Source organism: Lepidochelys kempii, chromosome 3 (genome assembly GCF_965140265.1).
Source record: "Lepidochelys kempii isolate rLepKem1 chromosome 3, rLepKem1.hap2, whole genome shotgun sequence".
NCBI classification, from domain to species: Eukaryota; Metazoa; Chordata; order Testudines; family Cheloniidae; genus Lepidochelys; species Lepidochelys kempii.
In genome coordinates, this window is record NC_133258.1 from 164,790,608 (window position 1) to 164,806,700 (window position 16,093).

Genomic DNA, 16,093 nt, shown 5'->3' on the forward strand with positions numbered 1-16,093 from the left:
ATGTTTTCTTTCTGCAAAATGGGGCTAACATTTAGATAGTTCACTGCGGTTGCTATCATTTCCCAAAACATTCAGAAAAAAGATGTCTTATAAGTGCCATGATAATTTTTTGCCTCTAACTGTGTTTGGTTTCCTCCTATGTCAGTCCAGATAAATGGATGAGAACTCATTTTATACAATGAAAAAGAGAAAAGCAAATCTCCAGTGAAGTCACCACCCTATAAAACTGTCTGGCTATTTGACCCTATACAGAGGCTTCCTGAAAAATGAATACTACTAATTCTTGAATAACTAAATAAATACTCTAAGAGCAGTTCTAACTCTCCCAATACAAAAAAATCACACCAAGGATGCCAGAGCTGGAAGAGAATGACTTAGAGAAAGTAAATTTACAAGAAACAAAAAAATACCATTCTTCAGCATCTCCCTATGCCAGTCAAGATAGTTGGGAACGTAAATGGCAGTATCCAGTATCAGGACAGAGGATAGGCACCTAAAAACAAAGAACAACTGGTAGACTGCAGCTTCAGCGCTAATGGACACTCATCACCCACTATTTATTTTTCAGCTGAGCTATTATGCAGCTTTCCTTCCCAGTTTATGGCCCCTGCCTTCCTGCTGGCTGTTCCTTGGCCAGGCACAGGGTGGCCAGGAACTCCATACTATGTGAAGGACTGTTGGAGAGACTTCTGTGACCTACCCTTGCTCCTCCAAACTGGGGGTTCTTACCACCACCTGCCTTACACCAATTTCCGAGTGCATAGGGTGCTTCTGAAAATGTGTCTGCTCTGTGCATTTGGTGGCAGAAATCAGGTGCACAGTCATCACTACCCTGGCTTTTGCACCCAACCAATTCATCTGCATTATCAGTACAACTCCTAATTTTCAAACACCTTTGCACTGTTTGTTTGCTTGTTACATTGCTTTTGCAGATTCTGGCTCTGCACACATGCCTGCTCAAACAAATTTTCACTTTTGAAAATGTAGGCCCCCTGAGCCTATATTTGTCTGAGCAGAAGCAATGCTATAGCCACACAGAGCCCCATAAAATATCTCCCTATGCAGACCTCATAGTAGGATTGGGCCATAGGAGGAGTGAGATTCTTCCAAAGAATTTAAGGAGTTTAGAACCACAAGTCCCATTGAAAAAAATCAATGGGATTTGTGCTCCAGAATCCATAAAGTGGTTTTGAAAATCTCCCTCTACTCTTTATTTCTTCCCAGCACAAGTTTTCCAGTTAGTTTTCAGTGGGAGCAAGCTACTGGTGATAACAGGAACATGAGAGAAAGCAGCATAAGGAAGGCAAACATACATAACATATTGATGGATTTTCTTTAGACTCTTCAGTGATTGATACTATGTTGTATCATGCTAATAATGATAAAGCGACTCTGACTAGACACCATCTCCACCTCATTTCTTTCTTCAAGAAATCTATTGGCACTATCATGCTCTCAATCTGAGTGTACGTCCTATTTCTTGAGCAATGAAATTGTAGTTGCTTTTCAAATGATTAAAGACCACAGAAATGGTAGAATCCATAAATCTAAGAGGTACTATTTTTATATCAGGTTAGACAAGCTTTTTTTATTTTTGTTTTTAAAAAAACTTAACTGAAAAGCTTTTATCTTCCAAAACCTCAGGTCAGCATCCTGTCTTTCTACAGCAGCATCACTAAAACATAAAACAGTACAGGGAACTGCACTTCTTGTGCTACTGTAGGCATTAGCGAGGTTGTCAAATCTAGCAGGAGAAATACATGAATACTGAATTCATATTTTGATGAGTAAGTAAAGGAGGAACTGATTTTAGATTATATTTGGCCAGGTTCTCAGTTGATGAAAACTGGCATGGTATTATAGCAAATAAATAAAAATAAAATTGGCTACTATGGGACAGATTTCCAAAATTGCTCAGCAAGAGATCTTCAAGTACTTAGTACCCAAAATTGAGGCTAGATTTTCAAAAGAAAAGGCACCTAAATAAAGGTTTTACTTTTGTGATGCTGGCTGACCAGGTCATGCAAGAGTATATTTGGACCTATTCACTTGTATATTAGAATAGATCAGTAATGCTCAACCTGCAGCCCAATCAGCACACAGCTGGGGCCCATGTGATCATACAGGTGTCAGGGCCATACAGGTAGTATATATATATTGTGTGGATGCGGCCCAATAACATATAGAGAGCTGCATATGCGGCCCACCATGGTAAACAGGTTGAGAACCACTGGTATAGATCAAAATGCATGTAAATATAAGTATATGCAGGTGTTTAAACTTCACAAAAACTAGTGGAATGTTACTTGTATTGTTTTCACTTACCTGTTCCTGTTATAATGTAATAGTAAACATTTACATTATGTATACCCACCCATCAAAGAAATCTTGTGAAATGCTAATGAAGAACTTAAGGACTTTAACAGAAAATGCTAATTTCAGAGCAAGTGGCCATTATGTATGATGGTCGGAGGTCAAAAGACTAAGTGCATTCTTCACTCACTGTCATCAAAGGAGAAGCCCATGTGGGTAGGGACACTGTCAGCTTGCTTTCTGTGTGAAGAAGCTATAAATATGGATTCTAAGAAAGATCCTTCAGCTCTGAATTGTTTGGACTCTTACAGGGAAGTGCACCAGATGCAAACCAGAGATCCCCAGAAACAATCTGGGTACCCTGAAAACACTTTTGGGAAACTGGCAGTTTATTACATCACTGCCACCTTTTGGAATTACAAACTGTGATTCACCTGTACATATATTTTACCTGCTTTAACCTCTCAATAATTCTTGTTCTTTTTTCTTAGCCAGTAAACCTTTAATTATTTTACTATAGATTTGGCTGTCAGCGTTGTCTTTGGTGTACAATCCAGAATACCAATTGACCTGGGGTAAGTGACTGGTCTCTTGGGACTGGGAGAAACCTTATGTGGTGTGATTTTTGGTTTAAGCGACCATTATCACAAAGTTCAAGTTGTCTGAGTGGCAAGATAGGCTGGAGAGTCTAAAGGGACTGTCTGTGACTCCCTGGTAAAACCGGTATAGTGATCCAGGAGTTCACATTTGTTACTGGCTTGGTGAAATCTAATTATAGAACACACCACCAGCTTGGCGTATCTGCCTGTTTCTGACAGTCCGCCCTGAGGTAGGCCTCACAGTCATGAGCCACTCCAGATAATGTGACAACTTTCAAAAGTGGCAACTTTCAGCAGCCAGTAACGCCTACTGTGATATTTATGGTCAGATTTTCAAAAGAGCTTAACCCCAACATACTGAGCTTTTTTGAAAATTCTGACCTCTTATAACTATTTGACTGAAAGGTGAAGCCAAACAGCTGTGAATCGTGCAGCACAGGGTGGTAAATAAGTTAACATGGTCAAAGGAGAGTTTACCATCAGCTTACCCAGGAGATCTACAGACTACATAAAAGTGCTTTTATAGTGACCTTTAATAGATAAATACAAATCATGACTCAAAATCACATGCTTTCTTCTATATTTTGTAAATGAAGTAAAGCACAAGATCATGTAACTTTGCTGAGATTTCTTCCAGATGCAAAATCTTGTGACCCTCTCCCTTACAGAATTTGAGGCTCTGGTGGTTAATTTTACCAGTCCTGATGCAATTACTAAAACCAAGAAATAAATGAATGGGGTATTATTTTACTCAGACAAGCATCCTAGAAATAACTGCTACATTTAGCAGTTCTCTCATTTTACCCCAGTAGGCTTCACTTGCACCAGCATCAACTTACTATAATGTGAAAATTTCGAAGTTCCATACAGTGAAAATGGGAGACCATCTATTATATCACAGTTGATTTTTAACACAACAGCAATATTTTAGCAGAGCTAAATGTACAAAGTTGGATTTCCCTGTTGGATTCCAAAGTTGAATTCCTGAGGTAACTGAACCTATCCCTATCTCTCCCCTCACTCCCAAAGTCTGTCTCTTGTTCCCATTTGAGTCAGGCTGCTCCTCTTCCATGCTGCTTGATCACCAGCAGGTGAGCACTGAGAGCACACAATTGCTCTCAGTTCCTGTACTAAGCATCACAGTTCTTGGAAGCATCAATTACCGGGAAAGTACGGCTCAGTCCCAGCAGTCCAAGGATGGGGCATGCTCAGTACAGATGGAATCTTTGAGGAATTTAACTGCCAAACTCTCACAAGTCTCTTAACATGTGCAAACTGAGATTTTTTTTCAAACTTACAATTTGGTCAAATTTGGGTGGTTTTTATAGGAACACCAAAAGGCATTTCATAGAATCATAGAAGATTAGATTTGGAAGAGACCTCAGAAGGTCATCTAGTCCAACCCCCTGCTCAAAGCAGGACCAACCCCAACTAAATCATCCCAGCCAGGGCTTTGTCAAGCCGGGCCTTAAAAACCTCCTAGGATGGAGATTCCACCGCCTCCTTAGGTAACCCATTCCAGTGCTTCACCACCCTCCTAGTGAAATAATTTTTCCTAATAGCTAACTTAGACTCCCACACTGCAACTTGAGACCATTGCTCCTTGTTCTGTCATCTATCACCACTGAGAACAGCCGAGCTCCATCCTCTTTGGAACCCCCCTTCAGGTAGCTGAAGGCTGCTATCAAATCCCCCCTCACTCTTCTTTTCTGCAGACTAAATAAGCCCAGTTCCCTCAGCCTCTCCTCATAAGTCATGTGCCCCAGCCCCGTAATCATTTTCGTTGCCCTCCGCTGGACTCTCTCCAATTTGTCCACATCCTGTCTGTAGTGGGGGGCCCAAAACTGGACGCCATACTCCAGATGTGGCCTCACCAGTGCTGAATAGAGGGGAATAATCACTTCCCTTGATCTGCTGGCAACGCTCCTACTAATGCAGCCCAATATGCTGTTAGCCTTCTTGGCAAAATAAGCACACTGTTGACTCATATCCAGCTTCTTGTCCACTATAATCCCCAGGTCCTTTTCTGGAGAACTGCCACTTAGCCAGTCGGTCCCCAGCCTGTAGCAGTGCACTTGTCCTTGTTGAACCTCATCAGATTTCTTTTGGCCCAATCCTCCAATTTGTCTAGGTCACTCTGGACCCTATCCCTACCTTCCAGCATATCTACTTCTCCCCCCAGCTTAGTATCATTTGCAAACTTGCTGAGGGTGCAATCCATCCTATCATCTAGATCATTAATGAAGATGTTGAACAAAACCAGCCCCCCGATTAACCCCTGAGGCACTCCACTTGATACCGGCTGCCAACTAGACATCAAGCCATTGATCACTACCTGTTGAGCCCAAAAATCTAGCCAGATTTCTATCCACCTTATAGTCCATTCATCCAATCCATACTTCTTTAACTTGCTGGCAAGAATACTGTGGGAGACTATATCAAAAGCTTTGCTAAAGTCAAGGTATATCACGTCCACTACTTTCCCCATATCCACAGATCCAGTTATCTCATCATAGAAGGCAATCAGGTTGGTCAGGCATGACTTGCCCTTGGTGAATCCATATTGACTTTTCCTGATCACCTTCCTCTCCTCCAAGTTCTTCAAAATGGATTCCTTGTCCCTAGCAACACAGTCCCCTCCTCTGCCAAATTTCAATTCTCTACTCTCAAGTATGAAGGTGCTAGAGCTTTTCCTTGAATTAATTATAAGGTTTTTTTTTAACATGGGCATAACAATTTATTTTTCTGTAATCTTATTTTTAGAAATGGCTGAACGATTTCTGCTGAAACTTTTCAAAAATACTCATCCCAAAACTAACACCCAGCATGGAAAATTTCAGCCAAAATGGTTAAAGTTGGGTTAAGTTATAAGCGACCATAAATACCATCTTATAATGGGAAATGTTGGGCACCCTAAGTATAGACGACACTACCAGCTCCCTTTACAATTCAACAGAATAGAAGCAGAGATCTAACAGACATATAAAAATGAGAATGGAGAAGATAGTATCTACAAAGCTATTGAAGACAATGTTTTATACAAGAACTGGGGTGAGTGGATGGGAAGGCATGCAAGAAATTAAACTGAAGAAAAAACTGTGTGCTAAAGGCATGTAGATGTGATTTCTTTAAACAAAATAGTTCTTTATGTTAGAATCATATATTTTTGAAGATAGAAAAAATACACTGCTAAAGAGCAGAAATGAGGTGTGGGGAGTGGATTGTGTGCAAAGTAAGAGGCGGAGGGCCACTCTAGTTCCGGCTCCTAAAACCCCTCATCCCCTAGCAACCACCTATGAAATGTCTGTCATCACCACATATTCATAACACCATTTGCTTCTCTGCCACCTTCTGCCTGCACCACCCCGATGAGTATTTGCAACAGGTTACTCTCCCCTTCCACACAGAAACATATCCCTGTCTGAAGCTCCATGACTTCTACTTAACCCTTTGCATTTCCAAGCCAGTAATAGAGGGAAGGTTCACTGCTGTGGCTTGATGGTGCCTTAACTGGAACCCTTGATAGAAAACTGAGGAAGGTTCTCTGGCTGGCAAAATCCCATCGGTCACATACTGCAAAGGTCACAATGCAGAAAAATTTAAATAACTTGAGGAAGAGCCAGAGAAGAATTTGACTATAAATCCACTGACATCAAGAGATTTACAAGGGGGATGAACTAGGCTTATGATGTGGCATATGTTAATTCAAAGTAGACAAGCCTAAAGAGTGTTCTTGGCATTTTTCCATTTTAAAAGTCCCTGAGTTCCTCATCAGCAGAAATTTTCAGACACACAAAGATAGGTAGTAGAGTGTTTTTCTGATAACATCTCATACAGTCCTAATCATATTCAGATTTCCCTTTGCAATTGAGTCTGGTAAGGTGAAGTTCACAGCTGTATAGAATCTACATTTGTTTGCATCTTTATTTTAAGAAATATCTATATACCAATTCCTTGTATGAAGTTAATTAGGCTCACACTTGGTGCTTTCTGACAGTAGGTTATTGCAACATCCTATTAATCTTTGACAGCCAGTTTCTGTAGCACTCAAGTAGAGGAATGCCCCAGAGGAATTTGCATCAGCAAAATTTAGTGCATTTATTCTAGGTTTGTTCAAGTGATAGCCTTGTATTGCAAAAGTCTGAACTATGCCAAGATGGAACAGAACATTTCTTGGCCAACTATTTTATATATTCTTGATCATTATGAAGTCTTAGCATGTATAACCAGGTAAACCAATACCAGCACTCCTTTGAAATGTAACATTTATACTGATCCTTGACAGCTCACTCACATGTTTATGGGAACAATATAAATGACCCCTCGTTCCAGGGCTTGTTCTAAATTGTGTGGATGTTTGGAGGGGAGATAAGTGTGGGTGGGAAGATGTTACTTCGTCTGTTTCATTTAAATTATATGGTGCCATTAAAAACTACACTGTATGCTTTTGCTGCTGGGTAGCACCAAAAATGAAAAAGAAAATAATTTGATGGAGATGAGTTCATGATACTACCTTGTCCAGCTGAGCCAAGGAGAAAGGTCATTTGCAAACTCAGATGTCTACAATGACTATTTGGCATTATACAATATGTTTGTGCTTTTGGTTACTGAGTTAACACATATTCCTTACAGCTGCAGTGAAAGTCTGCTAGCAAGGACAGTTAGCAGGACCATTTTATAACTGAGTCAAATCAATAAACTACACAACAAGAGTTGTTTAAAAAGTGCTGATTTCACAAAAAATACAATCATCCACAGAGTTACATTCTTCCACAGAGCTACATGTAACAGTCTTCATGATGAAGTTGTATTTGAACATATGTAGACCAGACATCTAATTACAAATGTGAAATTACAAAATTTAATTTTGTCTGCCAAATGCTAGTTCAAATCTGTAGACTAATGTGATCCGCCTTCTAGAATGCCAACAATTGTTTGCTATTTGCAATTGTTTCCTAAAACAGAAATAAAAAAAAAATCTCTGCATTTTATTTCAGGAAAATATGCATATTTCTTTATGCTTTATGATAACACTTGATATCTGTAATAAGAGTCTAGGGATTTGGAGCCAAAAAGCATGAGCATCTTAGTATTACAGTGTATTGGAAATTTAAGTTCATTATTGTCATGGATGGTATCAGTGCAAACTTTGGTGGCTTCAGGCACGGGATATGCATTTTCACCCAAGACATCAAGTTTCAGGTGCACATAATAACTCTGGATGGCAAGCCAGCCAGAACCCAAGTTGATGAGAAATGTAGAGGCTGGTGAAAAGAGAGTGAAAAGAAGACTGAGAGAATAAGGGAGAGAAAGAAATGGAACAATCTGCTTTGTTGACTTGGTTATAGAGGTTGCCAAGAAAATTCTTTGGCTGGGGCACCAATACACCTAAAAAGTATACTCCAGAGCTCAGTAGTTACCTGTGAAGCTCTGTGGAACCGTTAGATTCTTACATATGTGAGGACCTAAAAATAGGTGTGCAATGCAGCTGCAGCCAGTCCTTGAGACACCAGAGTCTACCCCACAACTGCTGTGTAAAATGTTACATTCTCTGGTGGTTTAAAAAATTACAGCTATTAAATATTATTCCTGTTGTTTGTGTAATTCTGATGCTTCAAGAAGTCATTGTCGACAGACTGGGGAAAAGGCGGCATTATTACAGCTGGCTGTGGTGGAGCTGGGATATTTGTTGGAGTCTACGGGCATTTTTTCATTATGAACGTTGTTACTGATGGATTTGTGTGATGAGAAAGCTGCCATAGGGAAAAAAGCCAAGTGAGCTCAAGGGACTGCAGAGGGTCTTGAAACTTTCACCTAACATGTTTCTTTTTACTTTTCTATATGTAGGTCTGACACTGGACTTCTGGAGAGAGAGTTCCCCTTTCCTCACCTGGTATCTAGTAGTGAATTTTCCTAGGATCTAAAATGTAAGGGTGCTTCTCATGGAGACAGGCCTATTAGTTCTTCTCCTTCCAGCTTCCTACCAAGAGCAGGCAAAACTGAATGTGCACAGGCAACAAGGATTGTCCAGAGCAGAAAGTAATGGTGAAAAAGCATTTTTCCGCCCTATCTGCAGCGCTACCTCAAGTTTGGTGTATTTCTTAACTTATTTTGTACAAAGGTCCTGGATCAAGAATGCCTTAATAGCATAGCTATAATGGGGAAAAGGAAGATACCTTATATTTTTCGTCATCCATAGTTCCCCAGGGAACTATGGTTAAACATGTGATCCAACCACCCTTTTTGATATGTCCCTCTATTGCTTACCTCTTTGCGAAGAGGTAACAGAGGGACATAGTTTCTATATGAAACTGAACAGGGAGAAATGAGTTCCAGGCAGCCATCATCTATTCTGTGTATATATCCCGAGTGGCCTTATTGTTTCCTATTTCTTTGCCATACCTGTAACAAAATCTTGCCCCCAGCAAGCACGGACCACCAGTGTTAGACTCTGAAGTCCCTTCTTGGGCCAGGATCTCACATTGCTGAACAAAGCTAAGACCAGTTCCTTCTGACATACTTCTCTCTACTTGCCACTACTCATACATTCCCTCTACTTGCCACTGAACATCAGCCATCTCTCAGCCATGCCCTCCCTGGCTCCTTTATGGTCCATTCTTGCTGGCTGACACGCTCAATTTTCACCCTCATCTCCCTCAGCAGCTGAGATTACAACTATCGGCTGGCTTTGCACTAGGGATTTCTGCACCCTTCACCTTTCTGCTGTTGGCAATAGGACCCTTCACTCACCAGCCTTGGGTGATGCTGAGCTGTTATCAAAGAGCTGTGTTTCCCCCAATGAGACTCCACCAGCCCCTGCCACACTGCTGTTGCAGTCAGACACAACCAACATAAAGGGTTCCTACATTCAAAATCTTGCTCTGCTCAAAGGGATACAGCAGAGACCACACGGGGCCATGGCATCTGCACCATCCTGCTCCTCTTCTCACACTTTTTTACAAGGCAAAGTCACCTATTTTTTTTTAAAAAACCCTAAAATTGAAATGTAATTAAAATTAAAAGTGTTAAACCCTGATCCTTCAAATAAATACTGGTGTGTTATCTTTGCTTTTTGTTTACTGGTTACTAATTCAGTAATTTTGGATACCCCAGTCAGAGAGCCATTAGTGAGATTTCGCTGCTGCTGCTTTCTTCTCCTCTCAGTCCAACCTCTCTCACCTAACTGCATACCTCAAATGAGAATTTCAAGTAATCACTAGCTTGACTTCTGGGTTTGAAAAAACTATCGCCCCAGGAACCCAGCTGCAAGGCACAGAGCTATAATGAATGCTGATAGCTTGTGCTTGCTTTGCCCACATCTTTCTGGGTTTGAGTGAATCTGAAACTGCAGATGAAATTCAAAGAATGTGAAACCATATGCATCAACAGCATCTAGAAAGTCTGTCAAAATCGGCATGGTTTGAACAGCTCTATCTACCTATGTATTCATGTTGCTCCATCACTACAGTATTTGAATTTACCCAATTGAAAACTTTTTTCCCCTTTAGTCCCTCTGCTTGTGTGGCAGAGAAAAAGGTTCAAACACCATGATGAATCCCTAATTATAGGTTTGTCAATCCCTCCAGGTAAGTGGTAGCCAGTCTACTTGACAGTGATGGATAAATATATAACAGGAATTGTATTCCTGGGAGAAGATTAAAACAAAAGTTCTATAGAGGCAAACCTTTCAGTTGCCTTAAGAATTCTGAGATGCCTAGATGCTACAGTGATGACTGTGGTAGAAATGATTCGATAAAGATCTATATAGATGAGCAATTAAGAAAATCAAGGAATGTGCTATCAGCTGTTACACTTAATAGCTATAATTTTCTGTAAATGGTAGTAATACCTTTTTCATGTATTCAAGTACATGGCTGAGGTATTGCTTGTTATTAAAGAATGAACAAATATAAGAAAATAATTATAAAGTTCCCTCTGGAATTCTGCATAGACTATCTGTAATGTTTGGTTGAGTCACCTGAAAACTCTTTGGGGATGTCCATGGCCTGCATTTTCAGTCTCATGAGCATTTAAAATATCAAGTTTGGTAACTGCCATCTGTCCCAAAATTGGCAGGAATGCCTCAGTTTCATCAAGTGATACTGAGTCCTGATATTACGGAGCCTGAAATACATTTAGGACAGAAATTCCTAAATGTATTTCAGGCTCTGTAATATCAGGACTTAGTATCACTTGATGACACGTCATCATGCTATAAGCAGTCAAATCACACACTGAGAATACTTTTTTTTTGCAGGACCAACAAAACTGCAGCAAAAAATGACACTAGTTCTGATTTCATCACTTCTCTCAGGGTTTTCATGGCAGCCAAATTTCCAGCACATCACAAGCCCTCTGCACCATCATCAATTTGCATCCCTTGCCTTGTCTACACTACTGGGATAAGTTGACCTAAGTTACGCTGCTCCAGCTACATGAACAATGTAGCTGGAGTTGACATAGCTTAGGTTGATTTACTGCGGTGTCTACACTGTGCTGCATCAACAGGAGACACTCTCCCGTTGACTTACCTTACTCCTCTCGTTCCAGTGGAGTACCGGAGTCAACCAGAGAGCACTCTGCCATCAATTTAGTGGGTCTTCATTAGACCTGCTAAATCAACCCCTCACTGCATCAACTGCAGCAGTGTCAATCCCCACAGTGTCAATCCTCTGTGTCACGATGAGATGATGCGGTGTCAAATATGTTACAATGTAAAGCCATGACTTTGGGAGGGGGTAACCAGCACATTTCAGAAGTGAGGATCATTTCTATTGCCTAATTCAGTTTAGTATGTAGTTTATTAATCTAGGAAGGATTAGAAAACAAAAGAACAAACAGTTCTTAATGTAGTGCCTGTATTACTTAGAAACAAATATAAGCTCTTGCGCAGGACAAGAGCTGGTCAGGAATTTTCCATCAGTGGAAAATGCAGTTTCTGCACATTTGAAATTTCTGAAGGATTATTTTGATTTTGCCAAAATGTTTTGATTTTCTGTTAGGAAAAGTGATACAAAATGTTTAATTTGGGGTCATTTCAACCCAAATCTAATTATTTTGGCTTATTGAACTGATCCAAAATGTTGCACTTGAAGTTAGTTCAGCATTAAACTGCATTTTCCTGTTGTGGCACATTGCCTCATGGGAGATATAATTCCGAGACCTAATACCCCCATTCTTTTCTATGGACCAGGCTTGCTGTCCAGAGTACTTCTCCTCTGTGCCTAAGCAGGATGGTACATTAAGGAAGTCATGTGGCTGCTTGAAAGGTCACCTGGCCTGAGAGTATATGGCCCTAGGAAAGAATTGGGGCATGGAACCTGAATTACAACTTCTATGTGCCACCATAGAGGAATGCAGTTTATTATAGAATTGACTCTAGATGAAACATTTTGGGACAGTTCAACAAACTGAAACAAAGCACATTTAGTTTCAGAAAAACCAAAATATTTTGTTTTGATAGCAAATGCCAAAATGAAATATTTCACCATTTCCAAATCTTTTATTTTAAATGTGTCATTCCACAAAAGTTTTTGATATTTCAATTCTTTGTCCTGATTTGGGTCACAAACAAACGGTTGAAATATCAGAATGTCCTGCAGGAAGGATATTTCGATTTCTCTCAGTTCTATTCAGGACTGTGCATGCCGGTTTATTTGGAACTAAATGCCTTATTTCTTCCTATTGTTTAAAATATTCAAAATAATAGGAAGAAATGAGGAATTTAGAAACAAAACCATAATGAACTAGAATAAGTTCTTGACCAATTCTAATACATATTACATCATTAAAGTGAGATTAATTTGAGGCAAAAAAGCCTATTGATATTAGATAAAGAAGGATGACTCAAGCCAATATCATAGCCTTGCTTCTGAATTCCCTTGATTTTGTTGGTATGCATTAGATTGACATTTATATTTTGATCATTTATTTTATGTTTCACTATAGGTGAAATCCTGGACTCATTGAAGAGAATATGAATTTTGCCATTGACTTCAATGGGCCAGGATTTCATTCTATATGCTGATTGTTTTGGTTGTTTATGACTTGCCAAAACATTACATACATACACATACATTATTATATAAATGCACATACACACACTCATGTATATGCACGGATATAAACTTACAGATAATAAATAGAGTATAAAATGCACCTATATAAAAAAGGAACTCAAGTCACCATATTAAACACAATTGAAGAGAGCATCCTTTTCCTGGAAGAAATGTATGTAAAGATTACATTACAATAAAAATGTTAACAGTGCTAAAATGATCTGCATAATTGCCTACATGCTGCATTTATAATTTTTTTTTAAATTAATAAATATTTTAGGGGTGCCAATTCTATCCCCTACGGACTTATCCCATAATTTAAAATATACAGGAGAACAAAAAGGACTGCCCATACATAAATTAATATCTAGGCTATAAGGAAGCTGCATTGTCTTGAGGTCAGAACAAAGGACTTAAAAAGTCAAATATTGTTTTTATTTACACCTGCACAGCAGAGCAATGGCTCTTAAGAGTTTGAAAGAGTCTAGGATGCCAACTGCTGAATAAGCATGTGACCACAGACAAATCATCTGGAAGCTCTGAGCTTCACTGACCCCAACAGGAACTTGCTGAAAAGCAAACCAAGCTGTTGCATGCTAGTCTGACTATCAAAACCATTTTTATAATGGACTTAGGGCTTGTCTTCACTACGGGGGTAAGTCAACCTAAGTTACGCTACTCCAGCTATGTGAATAACATAGCTGCAGTTGACGTAGCTTAGGTTGACTTACCCAGGTTTCTTCACTGCGCTGCATTGATGGGAGATGCTCTCCGGTGTACTTCCCTTACTATTCTTGGAGAGCTGGAGTACCAGGGTCAACCAGAGAGCACTCTGCCATTGATTTAGCGGTTCTTCACTAGACCCGCTCAATTGATCCCTGCTACATCGACTGCAGCAGTGTCAATCTCCCCGTAGTGAAGACCAGCCCTTAGTAAGGTTAAATTGAATCCCTAGAGATTTTTCATCTCTCTTGGAATTTATAAAGGACAACAATAAAAATGCTTGATTGTAGAGATTTGCAACTCTGCATGTCTCAATGGCTTAATGCACATATTTGATTTAAAATGTCTAATATTGAGCTATTTTGATAACACAGCTACTAAATTCAAATATACTTTGTCCTCACAAAACTGCCATAGTTACTATTAATCCCCACTGCCACCCACGCACACACATATTTAAAATTAAATTACAGCTCATGTACTGTAAAAATATAGTAAGTTGTGTCCTACCTATGGTGGTAATAACAGTGCCAGCGAAGAAGAAGGAACTTCCCAAGTCCCAGTGACTGATTTGAGATGTGTTTCTTAAAGGTATGATTCCTGCATTTATTGCTGACACTACGTGCTGCAAGTTTAAAAAAGATACTTGTCAATATTCATGAAACATAAACAATGATGTTAACATACATTATGCAGTAGATTCACAAAGATAAAGCCACTTATTAGATGTAAACAGCGAAAAAGAGAAAGGCTCATTTTGGTCAGTTGGAGTTTTGCCGTTGACTTTAATGAGGCCAGTATTTAATCCTTAGAGTAAATCTCAAACATAAAGGACCAATTTCTGCAGTCCTTGATGTCTACTGGAATTTTATTGTGTCAGGACTCCACAGTTGGACCTCAAGGCATCGAGCGCTTGATCCAAAGCCCACTGAAGTCAATAATAAGACTCTTATTGACTTCAATGAGTTTTGGATCACCCTAACTAGATGAAACAATTAGAATTAAAAATGTAACCCTTTCTCTGTATGCAGAAAAACACATATTACATGAACACTTTACATTTAGTTTCCCAACTACTGTTCACATTGACTCCATGGAACTATCTGCAAGTAAGGAAAGCAAGATTCGGTCCATAGTTTTAAAAAACAGAGCCACATCATCCCATCAGTTGTTAAGGAGAGATTCCCACTTATATCAGTGGAAAAGTCTGTTTTAAAATGCTGGTAAAATATGTCCCAGAGTAATTTTATGTCAAATAAATTCCAGTTAATTAAGAACATTCACAGAGGATAGAAAATGTAATAATTAAATATCTTTAATTGTATGATAAGGTTATTAAATCTTCAATATGATAACCACAAATTCAGAATTAAATATTATACAATAATTATCCATATAAGTTGACCTCTAGATTTATACTATTATATATGTAATACAGGTAATTACTGAAAATGTATTTCTCAAATACATCAGTTCTGTCAATGGAAATGAATGAGCACAATTATTGTGAAATTTACATTTTCACAAAAAATTCCCAGATCCTGCAGTGTCATCTCACTGAGATTTATCTTATCACAAAGAAGTCCCTGTGTAGCAGTTTCTAGTGCAGACCCATACCAGTATTTATTTTATTTTTAAACACCAAGAAATAATGCTATTTTAAAACTTATTAAACTGTTTTATGAAATATAAATTAAGGGTGTATTCTATAACATTCACTTAAAGCAGAACAAATTTTACAAGTGATCATTATAATGGTAATTGGTGTTTCAAAAACCAACAAACAGTACAATATTGAAGTGAATGTTTTAACTACCCAAGGCCTAAGCACAGGTATTGTGAACTTAGCTATTCCATATACTTATTCTGGAATAGCTCTCCATGTGGACATTCTTCCAGTGACTTTATTCCAGAATAATACAAAGTTAAGTAATTATTCCAGAATAAAATCACTTTTATTCTAACACACACTGGGGAATTATTCTAGAATAGAAAATTAATAAAATTAGAACTATTCTAGAATAGCTATGCCAGTCAATTTCTCTCCATATAGACAAGTCCTCAGAGCCAGCATGTTCAACTTGCTACTTTCAAAGGTCAGTTGCTTAAGTAGTAGCTGTTAGGAAGCCCAGGACTGCAACTATATGTCTTTAAAGGTTTTAATTTTGATTTGCTTTAAAAATAGCCATGGCAGATCTCAAAGGTCTGAAAATTCAGGTGTGTATCCAAAAGTTTGGATGCCTATTCATAACTTAACTCTAGTATGCTTTCCCCATCAGGGTGTTTCATTTCACAAGCACCCGCTCCTGTGAGCAGCTGCATACTGACCGCTCAGACAACAAGACTAGGTGTTTGTAATATGGAGCACCAGGGGGTGAAAGCAGAGCTGCAGGCTTTCTG

General features: G+C 39.0%; 1 protein-coding gene across 1 annotated transcript in view; it reads right to left on the reverse strand.

Annotated features, from left to right (window-relative positions):
- The window catches only part of KCNK2 (potassium two pore domain channel subfamily K member 2), a 129,488-nt gene that overhangs the window by 92,845 nt on the left and 20,550 nt on the right, over nt 1-16,093 (reverse strand). Inside the window, exon 3 of the mRNA XM_073335286.1 lies at nt 14,204-14,318. Coding sequence (XP_073191387.1) covers nt 14,204-14,318 — 115 coding nt within the window. The remainder of the gene's footprint in view (nt 1-14,203; nt 14,319-16,093) is intronic.